This window comes from Microcebus murinus, chromosome 16 (genome assembly GCF_040939455.1).
Source record: "Microcebus murinus isolate Inina chromosome 16, M.murinus_Inina_mat1.0, whole genome shotgun sequence".
NCBI classification, from domain to species: domain Eukaryota; kingdom Metazoa; phylum Chordata; class Mammalia; order Primates; family Cheirogaleidae; genus Microcebus; species Microcebus murinus.
The window spans coordinates 84,603-102,404 of NC_134119.1; the positions used below are offsets into that span (position 1 = coordinate 84,603).

The 17,802-nt window shown below is 58.4% G+C and overlaps 1 protein-coding gene and 1 long non-coding RNA gene across 4 annotated transcripts in view; one reads left to right on the forward strand and one right to left on the reverse strand.

The window, feature by feature from the left end:
* MYT1 (myelin transcription factor 1) overlaps positions 1–17,802 on the reverse strand; it is a 75,869-nt gene that overhangs the window by 14,828 nt on the left and 43,239 nt on the right. For all 3 annotated transcript variants that reach the window (XM_012773049.3, XM_012773048.3, XM_012773051.2), the window contains 8 exons: positions 15,276–15,490; positions 13,396–13,520; positions 12,496–12,765; positions 9,024–9,178; positions 7,876–7,938; positions 7,694–7,762; positions 2,931–2,993; positions 2,441–2,524 (listed from right to left, as the gene is read on the reverse strand). In XM_012773049.3, the coding sequence (XP_012628503.2) occupies positions 2,441–2,524; positions 2,931–2,993; positions 7,694–7,762; positions 7,876–7,938; positions 9,024–9,178; positions 12,496–12,765; positions 13,396–13,520; positions 15,276–15,490 (1,044 nt within the window). The remainder of the gene's footprint in view (positions 1–2,440; positions 2,525–2,930; positions 2,994–7,693; positions 7,763–7,875; positions 7,939–9,023; positions 9,179–12,495; positions 12,766–13,395; positions 13,521–15,275; positions 15,491–17,802) is intronic.
* On the forward strand, positions 167–2,025 carry LOC142876838 (uncharacterized). The gene is made up of 3 exons (XR_012923652.1): positions 167–231; positions 376–493; positions 1,947–2,025. It is a non-coding gene; the product is annotated as an uncharacterized LOC142876838 (long non-coding RNA).

Genomic DNA, 17,802 nt, shown 5'->3' on the forward strand with positions numbered 1-17,802 from the left:
TAATCCCTGCCATTGAGTACAAGGAGAGGATTTCAGATAGGGGCTTCCTTTTCTCCGCACCCAGTGCGGAACCTCAGGCCCGCCAGGGGGCATCACGCTGAAACGTGCGAGGGGCACTGAGTTGGCGTGGTTTCCTGTTCCTTGGGTGAGCTGCTGCTTCCTCACAGGTGGCAGGCCACAGGAACCTCATCCACCGGTGACATGAGACGTGGCCAGGACCAGGGACCAGAGGTGCGTTTTGTCTGTCAGATGCCAGTGTGGCCAGGCAGGGTGGGCCCCCTCCAGGGGCAATGGGTGGGGTGGAGGAATCATTCACCTCCTGACTCCCACGCCAGAACCTCCACAGACTGTTTTTTTTTTCTTTTTTTGAGACAGAGTCTCACTCTGCCGCCCCAGCTAGAGTGTGGTGATGTCATCACAGCTCACTGCAACCTTAAACTCCTGGGCTTAAGTGATCCTCCTGCCTCAGCCTCTCAAGGAGCCGGGACTACAGGTATGCACCACCATGCCCAGCTAATTTTTCTATTTTTGTAAAGATGAAGTCTCACTCTTGCTCAGGCTAGTCTCAAACTCCTGACCTCAGGCGATCCTCCCACCTTGACTTCCCTGAGTGCTAGGATTGTAGGCGTGAGCCACCGCGCCCAGCCCACCAGAGTTTTATGACCAGTTATAAAGCTGTGGCAAAAGGGATTTACCACTACGTGCCGACGTGACTTAATTTTAAATGGTGCAGACATGAGGTGTCAGCCTCTCCAAAAACACAGTTCATGCATGCTAATGAAATCCCATGCCTCAGACCTGGTGCATCGCTAAAGTTTCTGCTTCAGCATGCACTTGTGTAAAGATGCTAGTCAATTACAAATACAGTTAACGTTTATGGCAGGGGGAGGCCCTATAAAATGGAGGCGCTAAGTGGGCGGCCCCCCTTTGCCAGGGAGCTGCTAGGAACTTTATCCTGCAAATGTTGATCTGTTTCTAAGTCACAACCTCCACTTGGCTTCAGAACTCTTGTTTTTTTAAAAGCAAAGTTGACAGCACATTAAAAAGAGGAAAAACATTTTTCCTAGTTAATTTGAAAAATGCTGATCTTGATTTTAATCATTTGTAAATGTAGCACAATTCACTTATAAAATCCCTGCCAGCAGGGTGCTTGCTAAATCCATCAAAGCATTGCATTTATATGATCACAGACAAATTCCTGGCTTCTCAGGGGGAAAAATACTTTTTACGCACTCCAGCATTTAGTATGCAGCATTTGTAATACAAACAACCTCCTATTTTGCATTGTTAATTTAGCATTCATTACAGTTTTATTGTAAAAATTAAATAAATAAACAAGCTACAGCCTTATTACACCAAACAGCTGGTGGGGCTGTCCCCTTCTGAGGGTGCGACTTAGTCCATCAGGCCCCTCCCTTGTGGCCGAGCAGATGTTTGGGCACAGTGAGCAAGAGCAACCGAATCTGGGGCAAAGCTGTCCCTCTGCAGGGGTGAGTGCTGCTACTCTTGGCTCAGCAGGTAACAGTCAGGGCAAACCTGTTTCCTGCAGGCCTGCCAGGCCCTGCCCCAAACAAGCCAGCCCGAGGCCCAGGTCGTGGGCACCTCCACTGCTCACCTGCCAGGGGCCCCACCACCCATTGGCCAGTGTCAGCTCTGAAAATCCCTTGGTCCTGGGAACACTGGCCAGTGGGTCACACTGTTGGAGCCTGCAGCACAGTACTGTCCCCACCTACGAGTGGGCGGTGCGGGGGACCAGCTTCCTGCTGGGAGAACAGGCTGGACACGGAGCAAGCCCCCATCAAGTAGGGTCACGCAGAGTCTGGGCTCACCCATGACCCCCTAGAAGACACATCAGCCCCCACCCTCACCACAGTGAGAAGGGCAGTAGAGTCTTTTTGCTTCAGAAACTGGGTCACTTAAGGCTGAAGATGTCCTCTCTCCTCCAGCAGTGTCTAGTTCCCAGTTTTGATCTTCCTGGACAATCTCACCCTACCTGCTCTCTGCACAGGGGTGTGGATGTTTGGACACAGAGGATTCAAAGGTCCAACGTCTTTCTAACCATCCTTTCCTTCTGGACTTCTGCACCTGAACTTTCCTGCCAGATGAAAGTCCTACAGAGGCCCTGGGGCCACCCAAGGCCCTGAGGCCCATGCCCAGCTGGCCCCGTCACAGGCAGCAGGGTGCTCTGCCTCTCAAACACTCCAGCCCTGGGAAGCCCAGAGGGGCCAGCAGCGTGCCTGGATGAAACACCGGGACTCACACCATCACAGGTGCCAATGCACAGAATGTGAGCACTTCTACAAAAGGGAATGTTGGCATGGGTCAGTTTCTTGATCACAGGTTTACTGAAAAGGGAATCTAGGAGATTTTTTAAAATTATAAAACACAGGAAAATCCCAATTCTGCAAAGCAATGAAGAAGCCAGCATGGCCTGACGTACTTCATCAGCTCAGGGTCCTCCTTGTCATCCTTGGTGGGGGCCACTTTCACTCCACTTTTCTTGGCACGAGGGCAGCCTGACAAGCTGGTTTTAAAAGAGGAAAAAGGGCCACCTTAGTCCTAGAATAGCAGCCTTGCACCCGTCCATCTCATCCTCTCCCTTCAAGTGCTGTGACCCCAGGTCGGGGGGGGGGGGTCAACTGACCCACCAACTCTAAGGAGTGGTCTGCAGCCGCAGAGCCTTTGCACAGGGCAGTGGGGCTTGGAAGGAGCAGGTCCCGTGAGCGCCCAACTCTGAGCCTCATCTGCATCTTACTGCACGGGGCGCCCTGATCGGGTTCTGGGAGCAGAGACATTTCAGCCCAAAGAGATGGGAGTGAGCTCTAGCTGTCAGCAACATCAGTGTCTGATTCAGACTTTCGTGGCTTTGTCTAAGGAAGAGGCCCCCACCCACCTCGAGGGCCCAGGACCCAAGGGTGTGGCAGGCTCACCTCCGGTGAGAGGCGTAGTTCCCTGTGATGTGGCCGGAGCCATCGCAGCCGGGCGTGGGGCACCTGCGGAGGAAAGCAGAGCTGGGACCAGAGCCTGTGAAGGCATCCATCCTCGGTCCAGAGACCTGCGACCCCCCGACACACAGTCCTCGTGTGCACACTCCCCACCTTCCCCAGACTGGACTCCTTAAGTGCTTCTCCACAGAGGAACGTCGCCGAAGCTCGCCTCACCTGCCTCCTGCCAGCAACAGGGTGTCCCGGGCTTCAGTATGCTGCCCCTCGGTCCTCCCAGGGAGGCCAGGAGAGCCAAGAGGGGAGCAACTGGCCGCTGCTCGAGGGCCCGGTTTACGCCCAGACAGCAGGCCTGGATGTCGGGACCAGCCTGTTGGGTCCACTGCATCCCGTCTCCACCTTCTATTGGGTCTAGGCTGGACTAGAAGCGTCCAGAACACAACTGAGCCATAACTTCCAACAGGAGAGCTCAGGAAGGCAAACTTAACCCCTAGGACCAGCACGTCTTCCTGGATGGGCCGGGAGGGCTGAGCGAGTGGGCGGAGCTTCCTGGGCGGAGCTTCCTGGGTACCTGCAGGGGCAGACGCCGGCTGCTCCAGACCTGGTGCTCCTCTGGCTGAGGGCAGAGCCCACTCAGCCTGTGGCTTTTGAGGTGGTGGTGCCAGCAGAGGGTGAGGACGGGAAACACAAAAGTCCAGCTTTATACACCCAAAAATGTTTGATGAATGTGTCACATAATGTGGTAAAAAATTCCACTCTAAGATTACAAGCATGGACGTTCTTTCATTACTTTCTCCTGGACGTCCGTGAGGAAGAGCGTGTGAGTTCCTGCCGGTGCTTGCAGAAGTGAAGCAGCCCCATTTTGGATGCTGCTCCACCACGCTGACTTCTGATTAACCCCTGTTCTGGGAAAGCCTTTAGATTCCTATTTTATCCACTGTCACCATAAACCCTGCCCTGACACCAGGACGACCTTGATCACAAATCCTGCCCTTGGGCAGATTCATGTGACAACCTCAGTTATCTATCCCATTCCTTCCTGGGATCTAGCAGCCCAGGTCTACGGGTGATGGCACGGAGATCCACCAGCTCATCTTCCCTTGCCATTGCCTGAGACAGTTTCTTTCCTCCTGAGACCCTGCGTAAGTCGGCCTCTTTCTCTGGCCTTTCAGCTTCCTCAGACCTTGGGGGCTGGTTTGCATAGACCTGCCTGCTGTGGGACAGCATTGGCCAGTGGGAGGAGGTGACCTGATCCTGCAGGTGGATTCAGCCCCCTTCAGGTCTGCTGCTCCGCAACTTGCCCTGGGGAGGCTCCCAGCCTTGCAGGAGCTGGGCAAGAGTCTGGTGCCTTTGTCTGGACAGCTCGTTACAGAGCGCTTGGCCGCGGCACTCAGGCCTCACTTTCTGTGCTGTGAACATGGCCCTTCCTTGCCAGAGTCTTCCACCAGCACACATGGCCTCTGGACTGCGGGGCAAGACATCGTGCTTGGAGGACAGAAGCTGGGCACAGTCTGGCACTCAAAGGAGTCCTGTGGCAGGCAGGGCAGGGCTGGCCCCACCTCCTGCAGCCTTCTCTGTGGGCCTTCGGAGTTTTGTTGGGGTGTCCTCTGGGGGCGTCTTGGGTTTGCTCATCCTTGCCCTGTGGGTCACATATCAGACACCTCACTGGCCCACCTGTCAAACATTCCTCAGTCTCTACGGGACCACACTATGCCCTCCAGCCATGGGGACGCGTCACCAACAGGATGTCCCCGCTCTCCAGAAGGCGAAGCCCTGAGAACTGAAGTCAGCCCACAGCTCCTCCTGAGTTGGCAGCTATTCATGTGGCCAGTCTTCTTCTCAGTGGCCGTGGAGCGTCTGGCAGCACTTGGGTCCAGTGCTGTGGGCAGTGGCCACTCAGGTAGCTGGGCCACAGACCTGCCCCAGCAGGGTGAGCAAAGCTCTGGGCTGTGAGTGGCACCAGTGGTGGTATAGATACACCCCGATGGCACCTGTGAGTGGGGGTGGGCATGACTCCCACGAGGTCCACAGGCACCTGACACGCAGGTGGGGCCATCTAGTACACCCCTCTGAGACCCAATTCAGTGTCTTTTCCCAAGAGTTACATCCAGACAGGCCAGCGCTCATGTGGTCAGAGGAGCCCGTGTCCTCCTGGGTACTCCGTACAGCCCTGTGGACCCGCAGAGGCCTGGAGCCCGGTGCCACCTCTGCCCTCCCACCACCTACTCTGGGCACCTTGTCTGGGCAGAAGGAAACGCCAGTGTCTGAGGGACGCCCTCCTGCCTTGGCGGTGCTTGCTGGGTCTCACCTCTGAGCTCCACCCCTGCGCTGTGGGGGCCATCCTCCACCCTGCACCGAGACTGTCGCGCCCTGGCAGATGCGCAGCTGCGCCCCAACTCCCTACGCACGGTGCATTGAGTGGCCTGAGTTGGCCCTGCCCTCTCAGCCCTACGTCTGCAGTCCCTGACCACACCGAGCATACGGAAGGGAAGAGCAAACACCTCGGGACTCACTTAGAATGCAGAAAATGCATCATCCAAGACTGTGTCTGCATCCAGGTGTGGAAAGGGAGGCCACAAAAAGAGCATCCGTTGTCCTGGCTCTGGATGGGTCACCTGTGCCCATCGCTGCCCAGAGGCTGCCCAGGAGCAGCCTGTGCTTGGTGCACACGGGCCCAGGAGAAGGGGGAGGGAGCACGGGGAGCATCCATGCACAGGGCAGTGGTGGGGCTACCACCATCCCAAGCCCACGCTCGGTCTAGGGGAGGCAGGGAAGCGGCCTCCCAACAGAAAGGCCCTCAGGGTGGACAAGAGCCCCAGCGGGAGTCAGGACCCTCTGCTGCCACCAGGCCTTGCTGAGGCTGATGAGGCATTGGATTTCCTTCACACAAGGAAGAATTTTTGTTGCTGCTTCTGCAGAAGTTTTGAGTTGAGGTTCTTCACAGGCTCTCGGTCTTAAAAACACACTAACTGTCCCAGACAGCTGTGTCCCCAGGCCCAGATCGTGCCAAGTTTCTGCCACCATCCCCCAGCCTCTGCTTCGCAAGCAGAGGGACACCATCAACGTTTGGGGACACGGTGCCTGCGGCCACATCTCCCACTCTTATTATTTAGGCCCTCAAACTGGAAAACCATGGAATTACAGAGGAAAGCAGAATTGGAAAAGAAAATAGGAAAAAGGAATGCAAGAAAGATGGCAAGAGAAGAAGGAGAGAGGGAAAGAGAGGAGTCTCTGAAGCTGCAGGGCTTTTCCAGCTCTGGGTTTCTGGGGCCAGACGTGGTGGGGCCAGAATGAATGAGCACGTGAACCTGTGAGTCTCCCCTGGCAACAGGTGTGAAGCCTGTCAGCTTCCAGAAACACACGGAGCCAATGAACCCTGCCCCGGCCTCCTCTGTGGGGACTGAAGGGCTGTGGACAGTCCTCCTGGAGGCTGGGGCCACAGCAGCCTCCACAGAGAGGCTGAGTCAAGGGTGCCACTGGGGGCTCTGGAGGCCCCAAGCTTTCTGTCCTTCTCCGAGCCAGCTCAGGTCCCTAGAAACCTTTGGCAACTTCCTTTCTTCATGTTAGAGGCACCAGTGCCTGGCTACTGTCTGGCCCCAGAAAAGAACATGCCAGGGAGCGTTGGCCTGGAATCAGAGACCCCAACACAGAAGCCCCAGGACAGAGGGGCACCCCTGGAGAGGGTGACCTGCGGAGCAAGAGTGGGACCTCTTTCCTCCAAGGCCTCAGCTCAACCCCGGAGCCCAGGACGAGCTTCCTGAGCTCAGGTCCCACTGGCTGCGATGGGAGGTCACACAGCCCAGCTGAAGGCAGGAAAGCCAAAGGCAGCCACGGTCCCAGACTCCAGCCCCACGAGGACACTGACACCCGGAAACCTCTGAGTGCTCGTGGCTCTCTGTGAGGACGGTCAAGCAGGCCAGCTGGTGCCATAGGGCCTGCCCTGCCCACGCGCTAGGGGCAGGGAGCCACAGAAGCGAAAGGGCCCAGCAGAGAGAAGGCGAGGCAGGCATGGAGCAGAGCGTGTCTGGGGGCCCCAGGACCAAGGCAGAAGCAGCTGGAGGGTCGCAGGAAGGGGGAGCTTTCTCATCACCACCAGTGTCCAGATCATTCAGCAATAGCCACGCAGCCTGCATCTGCCAAGCCAGGGCAGGACTGACAAGCCACGGCCAACTCCGGGCTTTTCCAGAATCTCTGGGGCAGTGAGGAAAGCAGGGCCTGCAGCCCTGTGGGAGGTCTCCCTCCAGGAGAGGCTGGGCTGGGGGCGAGGACCGTGCAGGAGCCTGCAGCAGCCCTGGTCCCCGGAGGTGCAGACAGCAGCGCTCAGAGCAGGGCCTGCAGCCCTGTGGAGGTCTCCCTCCAGGTGAGGCTGGGCTGGGGGCGAGGACCGTGCAGGAGCCTGCAGCAGCCCTGGTCCCCGGAGGTGCAGACAGCAGCGCTCAGAGCAGGGCCTGCAGCCCTGTGGAGGTCTCCCTCCAGGTGAGGCTGGGCTGGGGGCGAGGACCGTGCAGGAGCCTGCAGCAGCCCTGGCCCCGGAGGCGCAGACAGCAGCGCTCAGAGCAGGGCCCGCAGCCCTGGCCCCAGCCAAGCAGGATCGGCCCCTCCACAGCCGGCCCCCGGCCCCAGCCCAGGGCAGCGGGGCCAGTCTGGGCCTCGTGCCAGGGAGAGGCCGATTTTGGCAGGAGCCTCACGGAAGAAGAGCGCAAAGCGAGCGTGCTGCCCTGGAGACAGGAGGTCAGGGAGCGCAAACATACTTGAGGTCAGCAGAGTGGGCAGCCATGAGGTTTCTGAGGCTCTTGTCAGCAAGAGGGCAACCAGAGAGGCTGAAAGAGAAGAGATGGGATATCGGGGTGAGCCAAAGAGGGGGAGCGGAGAGGAGAGGAGGAAGACCCACCACGAAGCACCCAGGCCAGCCGGACCCGAGCAGGGGACGAACCTGCGGTGGGAGGCATAGTTCCCGGTGATGTGGCCGCTGCCGTCACAGCCAGGGGTGGGACAGCTGGACAAAGAAAAAGAGTGTCAGGAGAGGGCAGCGCACGCCTGCAGGCCTGCCCAGGCGGAGCCTGCTCCGAAAGGGCACCTGGCGCCTGTTCCCGGCTTGCCCAGGAGCCGGGCAGCAGCTCTACCCGTGGTCCCTGGCACTCAGCCCTTGCCTTTGGGGCTGGAAGTTTCTCCCATACAACTCAACTCGAGGAGGAAAACGTGGCCAGACTCAAGTCGAATGTGGAGTTGGGATGCCTCTGAAGCACATGTCATCACATGTGTGCACATGCGTGTGCCTGTGAACATGTAAGCAGGGAGCTCCTTCCCTTTTCCCCGCCCCCGAAGCAGCAAAGCCTTCCCTGAGGAAGAGGCTCCAGACCAGAGCCTGGATCCACCAACCAGGGAGGGCAAGCCATAGATACGAGGAAACTAGTGGGATTCAGGGCGGAGAGAGGAGGGAGCCCAGGCATGAGCGCGTGTGAGGGCTGGGTCACCTGTGGTGCAGGTGTCTGCGCTGCCTCACACAGTCTAGGGCAGGTGGTTGGCAAGGGGGTGCTGACCAGAAGGTCACTAGTGCTCACACTGGCGTCAGCACATGACTCGTGTCTAACAACGACTCTGTCTGGCTCAGCCCCGAGGGGATGTGCTCAGAGGGCTGCCTCGGGCCCAGCAGGGCTGCCAGAGCTGAGGCTGAGTCTCAAGGCAGGGCACTCTGGGCACCGAGCCCAGGGCAGAAAGCACCCAGCTGCGGCCTCAGGGAAAGGGCCTGGCCTCTGGCTGCCCCGGGGCATCCTCCAGAGCTCTCTGCTCACCTCTCCTCCACTCTCCTCCTGCTTTGCTCTGTGCTGATTTGTAAACTGGGCCAGGGGCTCTTCCTTTTCTTAATTACTTTTAGAGGATTGTGTTAAAGCCCAGTGCAGTGCAGAGATGACACCCCTGTCACCTGTGGTGGGTCACCTAGCTCAAGGAGGACAGGACAGGGCAGGGAGAAGGCCCTGGACCGAGCAGACCTGGTCATCATGGGCTAGGACCAGGCCTGCTCCTTCCCAGGTGATAGAAGTTCTCCTAGGAGCTGAGCTGCTGGCCCAGGCAGGGACTTACGTGAGCAGCTCTTTCTTTATGTCCTTGGAGAGAAACTTCAGCTTAAAGTTGGTCAGGGTGACTTCCCCCGGGTACTTCCGCTCCTCGAAATTCTCTTCCGACACTTCCTGGTCATCTGCTTCAGAAGAAGCAAAAGAATGGGCTGCTGGCTCTGACTGCAAAAGACCAGCAGGGAGACGTTTTAACCGGCTGGCGGGGAAGCCCGGGCTCCCAACCCGGTGGGCAAGGGCGAGGGACCCTTCAGGAGAGTGACAACAGAGGCGCTTCCCGGAGTCTCTTGTCTTCTGGACAAGGAAGACCTGGCTCCCCACAAGGGACACAGAAGACAGCACCCTGGGGGGCTGGACTCCTTCCCCACTGCAGCCAGAGCCCCTGAACCACCCCAGAAACAAGGAGGCCTGGTGGTGCTCAGTGCAGCGGCTCTCGACATCCTCTGTGGCCTTGGGTGTGTGGGTCACCCCCACGAAGTCACCCCACCATGCAAACACCAGGAGACAGCTCCCGTCAAAGCCAGGAAAGGCGCCCGGCAGGCAACAGGCCCAGTGAGTGTTGCTGTGGTGCCGTGACAACAAGACAGCACCATGAGAGTCATAACACGCAGCTTGTGACCATCGCCATGACCTGGAGCCCACCCGGCCTGACACCCTCCACCGAGACACCCTGACAGCGCAGGCACTAGATAATGCTGCAGGCTGAGCGCTGGGCCACGTGCCGGTGCAGCACTGCAGGGCAGGGAGGCTCAGACAGGCCGTGTTCTACCAACGGCTGTGGCAGGAGCCCCGTCCCGTGCTGACAGGCACCTGCTGTGCGTCCCAGGCAAATGGAGCAACCTCTGGGGCCCGGGCACCGCACTTCCAGACCTAGGGTGACAGCAGCCCCTCTCAGGCTTTTGGGGGATCAAATGAGGACATGCCCGTGACGCGTGCAGTCCAGCGTGACAGACTGGGTGACTGGCGCAGACGGGGACAGTGCTGCGGTGCTGCCATTGCTACTCCTGTCGCCGCACGTGAGCCGAGGCGAGGAAGCCCCTGATTCACCCGAGCAAGGTGGACGAGGCCTTCAGAGGACACGTTTGGGATAAACGGGGCTTCTCGGACGCAGAGGGGAGGAGGCCGTGCCAGTACAAGGAGAGCATCTCGGACACACAAGGCCTGGAGCATCCGGGACTGTGAATGGCGTGCTGCCAGGGCAGGGGTGCGGGGGTGAGGCTGCAGAGGGCGGCCTCGCCCAAGGCAGGTGGAGGCAAGGAGCCTGGGCAGAGCGGGAAGGAGGCTCTGAGTCAGGAGTCCGGGCAGTGGGAAGGCCCAGATGCAGGAGGCATTTCTGGGGTGGCCTGTGCCTAGGAGATGGGTAGGGGCGAGCCCAGGTTTAGGGGCGAGCCCAGGCTTCTGGCAGCAGAGTGGACCACTGGCCACAGATGCCGGGTGGCGCATGGGGACAGGCCTCAGGGCAAGGACCTGAGGAGTTCTGAGACCCGAGTCACCCCACAGAAGGGGCTGTGTTCCTGGGAGGGACGTAACGGGAGAAGGGAGGCGAGGCAGCCCGGGCAGACTGGTGCTGAGCTGGGGTCGAGAAGAGAGGCAGGAAAGGACAGGCCGCAGGGTGTGGGTCACCCACACGCTCGAGCCCGGAAAACAGCTGGCTGAGGAGGCGTGACCAGTAGGTCAGGAGGGCACGGTGAGGGTGCGTGAAGGAGGGAGTGGTGGGTGGCTCAGTCCTGGGAGTTAGACGTAAACATCGAGGCCGCTGGGCCCAAGGGTGGAAGCAGACGGGAGGTACAGCCCAGGACGCCCGGCGCCAGGGGGCCACCTCAGGCAGAACTCCTGCCAAGCATCGGAGAAACCGGCTCAGCAGTCTCAGGCAGACATGACTCCAGGCACTGCCTTCCTCCATTCGGGGCTCAGTCTGGGCCCTCCTGAGCCCTGCCCCTGAGGGGGAGCTAGTGGCTGAGCCATGTGACCCACGGGGGCTCAGACTGTCCCTCTGTAAAATGGGGTGATCAGGGAGTCCACCTATAGGGGTCCTATGAGGGCGTCGTCCCAGCCCCCACCCTTTGCAGACCCGGCCCCACCTCCCCTCTTGAGGGCCTGGGAGGGAGGGGCGGGGGCGCAGGGGAGGGAGGGGCCCCCAGGCCTCACACTTGCTGCTGACGCCACCTGCACCCTGGGCTGCCCTCAGAGCTGGACCTTGCTCTTCGGGACAGACCTCCTTGGGGAAAAAGCTCGGAGTCAGCCCGAATCTTGTTGGGAACAGGTGCAGGTTGGCAGCACCAACCACAGGAAAGGGGGGGACAAAAATGAGGAGGCCAACGAGCATTTAGAACCCAATGCGCAAAGGCAGAGACTCGCGGTTCGTTACTGTTCCGGCCAGGAGCATGTACAGAGAGGAGAAGCCCACGTCATGGTGATCTTTTCCCCATCAACATACATTGACACAGTGGACGTCACACCCGCCAGGGCCACCACAGTTTACAAGTGTCATGGCAACCCCAGGAAGTTACCCTATAAGGGCAAAAATGGGGAGAGCCCTTAGCTCTGAGAACACTCACCCTTTTGCCAGAGAAATAATGAATATTCCACCCACCATTCAGTACATCATAAGGTGTAGACGTAAAAGTAGAGGTAAGACCCCAGTGTCTTCTGCACTCACCTAGGTAGACCTGTTTCCCTTCAGGAAACATTCTTTTGCTTTCTATTTCTGTGCAAAAATAGCCCGCAATAGAAGCTGCTTGTGTGAGTCACTTGGATCTGTCATCTCTCTATGGCACGAGCCCAGCCTGTGATTCTTCCAAACCAGGAGCCAAAGAACCAGAGCAACACCCCTCAAAACAGTCAGCCCTGACAATCTGAGGGGCTCTTTTTTTTTTACATGTTCTAAGGAACAATTGAGAAAGGAATGTTCCACTGCTGCCCAGACCACAGCTCAGCACCCATGCCAGGTCAGTCCTGGTCTCAGGAACTCAGGCCACTGCCCACCACAGCGGAATCAAAGCCCACGGGCCCTGGGGCAGGAGTTTACCCACTGCCTTAGCCCAGGGAGTCAAGCAGCCAAGCCCCTGTCTGGTGGCAGGTGTGCTCAGCAGGTGGGTGGGGTGGGAGCACACCTGGCAGGTGTGCTCAGCAGGTGGGTGGAGTGGGAGGCTCACAACCCTGAGCTTGTCCCTAGTCATCTCCTGGGGTCTAAAACAAGTCCCTGCCTGCAGAGCCCCCATGGTGGTGTGGCCACCACGCTCCACAGAAGTGAGAAGGGACAAGGCTACAGCGAGGCCCTGGGGTTCAACGCCCCTCCTGGCGGTCAGGACTCTGAGTCCCAGCCGCGGGGTGGACGGCCCTGTGTGGCAAGGAGCAGGTCCCTCAGAGGCTCTGCCAGAAGCCCGTGAGGGGCTGCCTGGGGAAGCGAGCGGCCGCCACAGCCATCCTCAGGCAGGGCCAGCCGGCTGCAGCCCTGAAGCCCTCTCAGGCCCGGCACCCACCTCCTCCGGCTCCTCCTCTCTCAGGCGGCTGGGCTTGGTGTAGTCCAGGGGCCGGTCCCACTCGTCCTGGCGGGAGGCCTGGCTGGACTGGGGCGAGGTCATGGAGCTGCTGGGGGCACTGGTGCTGCTCTGGCGCTGGGTGGCATCAGGAGACTTCACGCCGGGGCTGCTGCTGCAGCTGCTGCTGCTGGGGAAGGTGCTTTCCCGCTTGCGGTGTTTATGCATGCTCAAGTCCAGCGTTCCGTTTTCATCTACCTCGATGTCCACAGACTGCAGTCGGAAAGGTGAGATCTGTTAGGGACTCCAGCCCCTCCCATGCACGCCGTCTGGTGCATTTTAATCAAATTTACAGAGTCTAGAACACCAATTCCCATGGAAGGAAACAGTGGCCAGCATGGACAGCCACTAGGAGGACAGAAAGCCCACTGTGCCACCCCGATTCCACATGAGGGAGGCCCTGTGATTCCTCTTGCCCCCCAGCAGCATGAAACCAGCCCCTCAAGACATGCTATAGGCAGGGGTGAAGCCAGGTCCTCTGAGGCGGGACACATCAGCAGCCATGAGACTGCGGGAAACACGCGTGGACAGGGTACGTGCACAACCTTCAGACTGTAGGAAACACATGTGCACAACAGCCAGACCAAGCAGGGAACACGGAACACACCATGTGCACCAGCCTCGGACTCAGAGGGGACATCTGGGCACGTGGCCTGCGCCAGGTCTGTCTCGGGAGGACACGCCTACTCTGCAGTCACGGGGCGTGTCCAGGTGGGGGAGAGGGTAAGGATGAGAGCTGCTAACTACAGGGAGTCCCTGGGGCCATTCTGTGCAGGGAGCAGGCGGCCTGACTGCAGGTTCCACCGCCGCCTCTCCCCAGGAGGGCTCGTGGGAACCACCGACCTTGCCGGGGGGCTCCTGCGGCTTCGTGCTGAGGTTCTCGGGCATCTCCCAGCAGCGCGTGGAGAGGTTCAGGATGGCAGTGGCAGCCATGTGCGCCGCCTCCGCGTCGTGCGAGTAGTCGAAGCCTGCAGAAGAGGAGGAAGTGCTCCTCGCATAACTACTGGAGGGGCTGTGCCTGGGGGAGGAGGCCTTTGGGAAAGGTTTGGCTGCAAAGAGGGAACAACACCAGGCTGAGACACAGCGTGAACGGAGGTGACAACGCAGACACATCAAGGGGACTTGGGAGGGCGGGGAGGGCCCAGGGCACAGCTACACGCCAGGGCTCGTCACCAACCCCACTCCCACCTGCCCTCCTTCGGCGTCCGGAGGAGGCAGTCTCACTTCTGGCCTGACCAAGATTTGGGCAGAAAGAGCAAAACCCTTCAACGATATTCTAGCAGCCCTGACGTTTCCAACAAAACATTTTGTCTATCAGCGAATGCTTGCTGAGAAACTGAGGATTTCTGTAAATATTAGCAGGATGAGTGTTTGGAATATCACTCAAGTAGGACACTCTCCAAAGGGCGTTACCATATTTAGGCTGATTTTGGTGTCCCCAGTAATAGTCACTGCCTTAATAGAGTAATATTATTGTTCAAACAAACAAGACAAAATAAGGCATAAAATGTTATCTTTTCCAGCAATGGTGCCATAGCCATGAGCTCGCTCGCATGCACGACATTCCGAGCAACCACAGCAGCAGTTCCTCGTGAGGCCCCACCGGCACCATCACGAAGGCTCCGTCCTGACGGGCAGGTTCTGCCGAGTTAGGAAGACAGGCTCACACCCAATGGCATCGCGCCCCTCAGTGCTGCTGCGATCCACATGCAGGAAACCCATCCCTGTCGCCTCTGGCTGAGGACACCCACCCGAGCTGCCAAGCCCACGTGTACGCCGGGTGCTTCTCCACCTCGAGTGCCTCTTCAGGGCTAAGAGGCTTATTGCACAAATTAGTGCGTCAAGTGACAAGAAAAGACAAGAAGGTCTGGGAGGCTGAGGCGGGCGGATCGCTCAAGGTCAGGAGTTCGAAACCAGCCTGAGCAAAAGCGAGACCCCGTCTCTACTAAAAATAGAAAGAAATTAATTGGCCAACTAAAAATACATAGAAAAAAATTAGCCGGCCGTGGTGGCTCATGCCTGTAGTCCCAGCTGCTCGGGAGGCTGAAGCAGGAGGTTCGCTTGAGCCCAGGAGTTTGAGGCTGCTGTGAGCTAGGCTGACACCACGGCACTCTAGCCTGGGCAACGGAGTGAGACTTTGTCTCAAAAAAAAAAAAAAAAAAAAAGACAAGAAAGGTTGTTCTTGAAGATTTGTAGGAATGATTTTTGTCAGTACAACTATCTAGAAAATCCGTTCCTGAGGCCACAGTAATACCCAGTGAGATGGTCCCATGCAGGAAAGCTGTGGCTCCCGTCAGCGTCCTGGGCCCACCCCAGCAGTTCTAGGCCCCACCCGGCTCCACATCCAGCCGCTCTGGGAGGCAGTGCTGGGATTGCACAGGTCGCACAAGGATGGTCAGGAGAGGGGCTCATCAGAGAAGTTATTCTTAAGTATTTGAACATACATGCCCATAAAGGATCGAGTTTTCTTTCATAAATAATTGGGAGACACGTAAAGGTTAATGGTGAACATGGCAGAGCAATATGAGTAAGATCTGGCCCCCCAAGAAAGCCACGATCCTGTCCACGAGACAGCTAAGGCCTCGCCTGCACCCTGGTGCCCCAGCGAAGGTGGAGATTCCTCCCTTCTAGCTCCTTGAGAGGCCCTTCTCCACAGGCTCCTGAGTCCTGCTGCTCCCAGGAGAACACAGGGAGAGAAACAACAACAATTGCCCCAAACTTACATTGAAAGGCTTTAGGTGAGGTTTCGCTGGTCTGTATCTTTGGGGCAAGCATGCGTTTGCCAAAAACCTGAGCATCGAAACTTGCGTAGTCAAAGGTGACCTTGGAGAACTTCTCCAGCTCCTTGGCCAAGTTGGCCCTGGGCGTGGTAGGAGCCACACTGGGCCGGTAGCTCCCGTACGGAGGGACCTCGAGCTGCTTCACAAAGCACATGGGCCTGGGTGCAGGACAGGGAAGCAGAGCCAGTGAGAGAGGGATCCAGGGACCCTTGCGCAACCCCTAGACCCCATCCCATGGCCCAGGCACGGACCCCCCAGAGCCTTGAGAGAATGGAGATCCCTAGACCCCATCCCATGGCCCAGGCGTGGAACCCCCAGAGCCTTGAGAGAATGGAGACCCCTAGACCCCATCCCATGGCCCAGGTGTGGAACCCCCAGAGCCTTGAGAGAATGGAGACCCCTAGACCCCATCCCATGGCCCAGGCGTGGACTCCCCAGAGCCTTGAGAGAATGGAGATCCCTAGACCCCATCCCATGGCCCAGGCGTGGAACCCCCAGAGCCTTGAGAGAATGGAGACCCCTAGACCCCATCCCATGGCCCAGGCATGGAACCCCCAGAGCCTTGAGAGAATGGAGACCCCTAGACCCCATCCCATGGCCCAGGCATGGAACCCCCAGAGCCTTGAGAGAATGGAGACCCCTAGACCCCATCCCATGGCCCAGGCACGGACCCCCCAGAGCCTTGAGAGAATGGAGACCCCTAGACCCCATCCCATGGCCCAGGCACAGACCCCCAGAGCCTTGAGAGAATGGAGACCCCTAGACCCCATCCCATGGCTCAGGCATGGACCCCCCAGAGCCTTGAGAGAATGGAGACCCCTAGACCCCATCCCATGGCCCAGGCACAGACCCCCAGAGCCTTGAGAGAATGGAGACCCCTAGACCCCATCCCATGGCCCAGGCATGGATCCCCTAGAGCCTTGAGAGAATGGAGATCCCTAGACCCCATCCCATGGCCCAGGCGTGGAACCCCCAGAGCCTTGAGAGAATGGAGACCCCTAGACCCCATCCCATGGCCCAGGCGTGGAACCCCCAGAGCCTTGAGAGAATGGAGACCCCTAGACCCCATCCCATGGCCCAGGCGTGGATCCCCCAGAGCCTTGAGAGAATGGAGACCCCTAGACCCCATCCCATGGCCCAGGCGTGGACCCCCCAGAGCCTTGAGAGAATGGAGACCCCTAGACCCCATCCCATGGCCCAGGCACGGACCCCCCAGAGCCTTGAGAGAATGGAGACCCCTAGACCCCATCCCATGGCCCAGGCACAGACCCCCAGAGCCTTGAGAGAATGGAGACCCCTAGACCCCATCCCATGGCCCAGGCGTGGAACCCCCAGAGCCTTGAGAGAACGGAGACCCCTAGACCCCATCCCATGGCCCAGGCGTGGAACCCCCAGAGCCTTGAGAGAATGGAGACCCCTAGACCCCATCCCATGGCCCAGGCACGGACCCCCCAGAGCCTTGAGAGAATGGAGATCCCTAGACCCCATCCCATGGCCCAGGCGTGGATCCCCCAGAGCCTTGAGAGAATGGAGACCCCTAGACCCCATCCCATGGCCCAGGCGTGGAACCCCCAGAGCCTTGAGAGAATGGAGACCCAGGGATACACCCCTCACACACATGCCACCACTAAAGCCTGGTCAGCATTTCACCTCCCAGAGTGAAAGGCTCCTAGGGCAGGCCTGGGATCTGTACGGGAGAGAATTGCCTGCAGGGAGGAAGCAATGGAACCTCAAAGAAACAATGGCCTGTCTTCAGGCTGACAGCAATAGCCAGAGGTGGGGGGACCTGAGACTTTTCCCATAACTTAGGAAAGCAGGCTCAAACAACTCAGCTACAATTACTGTGAGCTATCAGCAGGGACCCCAACAGCAACACAGCCCAGAATGGCAGCAAGCCAATCCAAGCCAGAATCCTAGCAGCAGAATATCCTAGAACTCCCCAGCAGGGAGGCAGTTGGGGAAGCTAGAGGGGATACTGGTTGGGTCAGGTGCATTTCTGAGGAGCAACCTCAGGGCAGGTCCTACTGGCTCTCCACTCAGCCAGGGACTCAGCCCTCAGTGGTTCTGAAAAACCTGGCTTCTGAAAGCCAGGTTGACATGGCCATGACAACAGGCATGAAAAGGCCATGGGAGGCCTTTAGTTCACTGTTGCTGAAGCTCTTGGAAGACTTAAGGTTCTTGCATGCACAAAAGATGGCATGAAGACAGGGCATGGGGGCACAGGAGGCAGGGAAGAAAGACTGGCAGTGGAGGCTGGTGGCCACACAGGGGACAGAGAGGCTTCATCAAGTCAACTCAGAGAGGAAGAGGGTCCTGTCTGCCCCAAGCAAGGACACCAGTCTGGAAAGGGTGCAACAAATGGAATTAAGAAGGAGCTAACATCGCTTCTCGGCCTTTTGGCTAAGATCAAGTGTGAAGAAGGAGCTAACAGTGAGGGCCTGCAAGGAACTAGGTGCTACAAGACTTAATT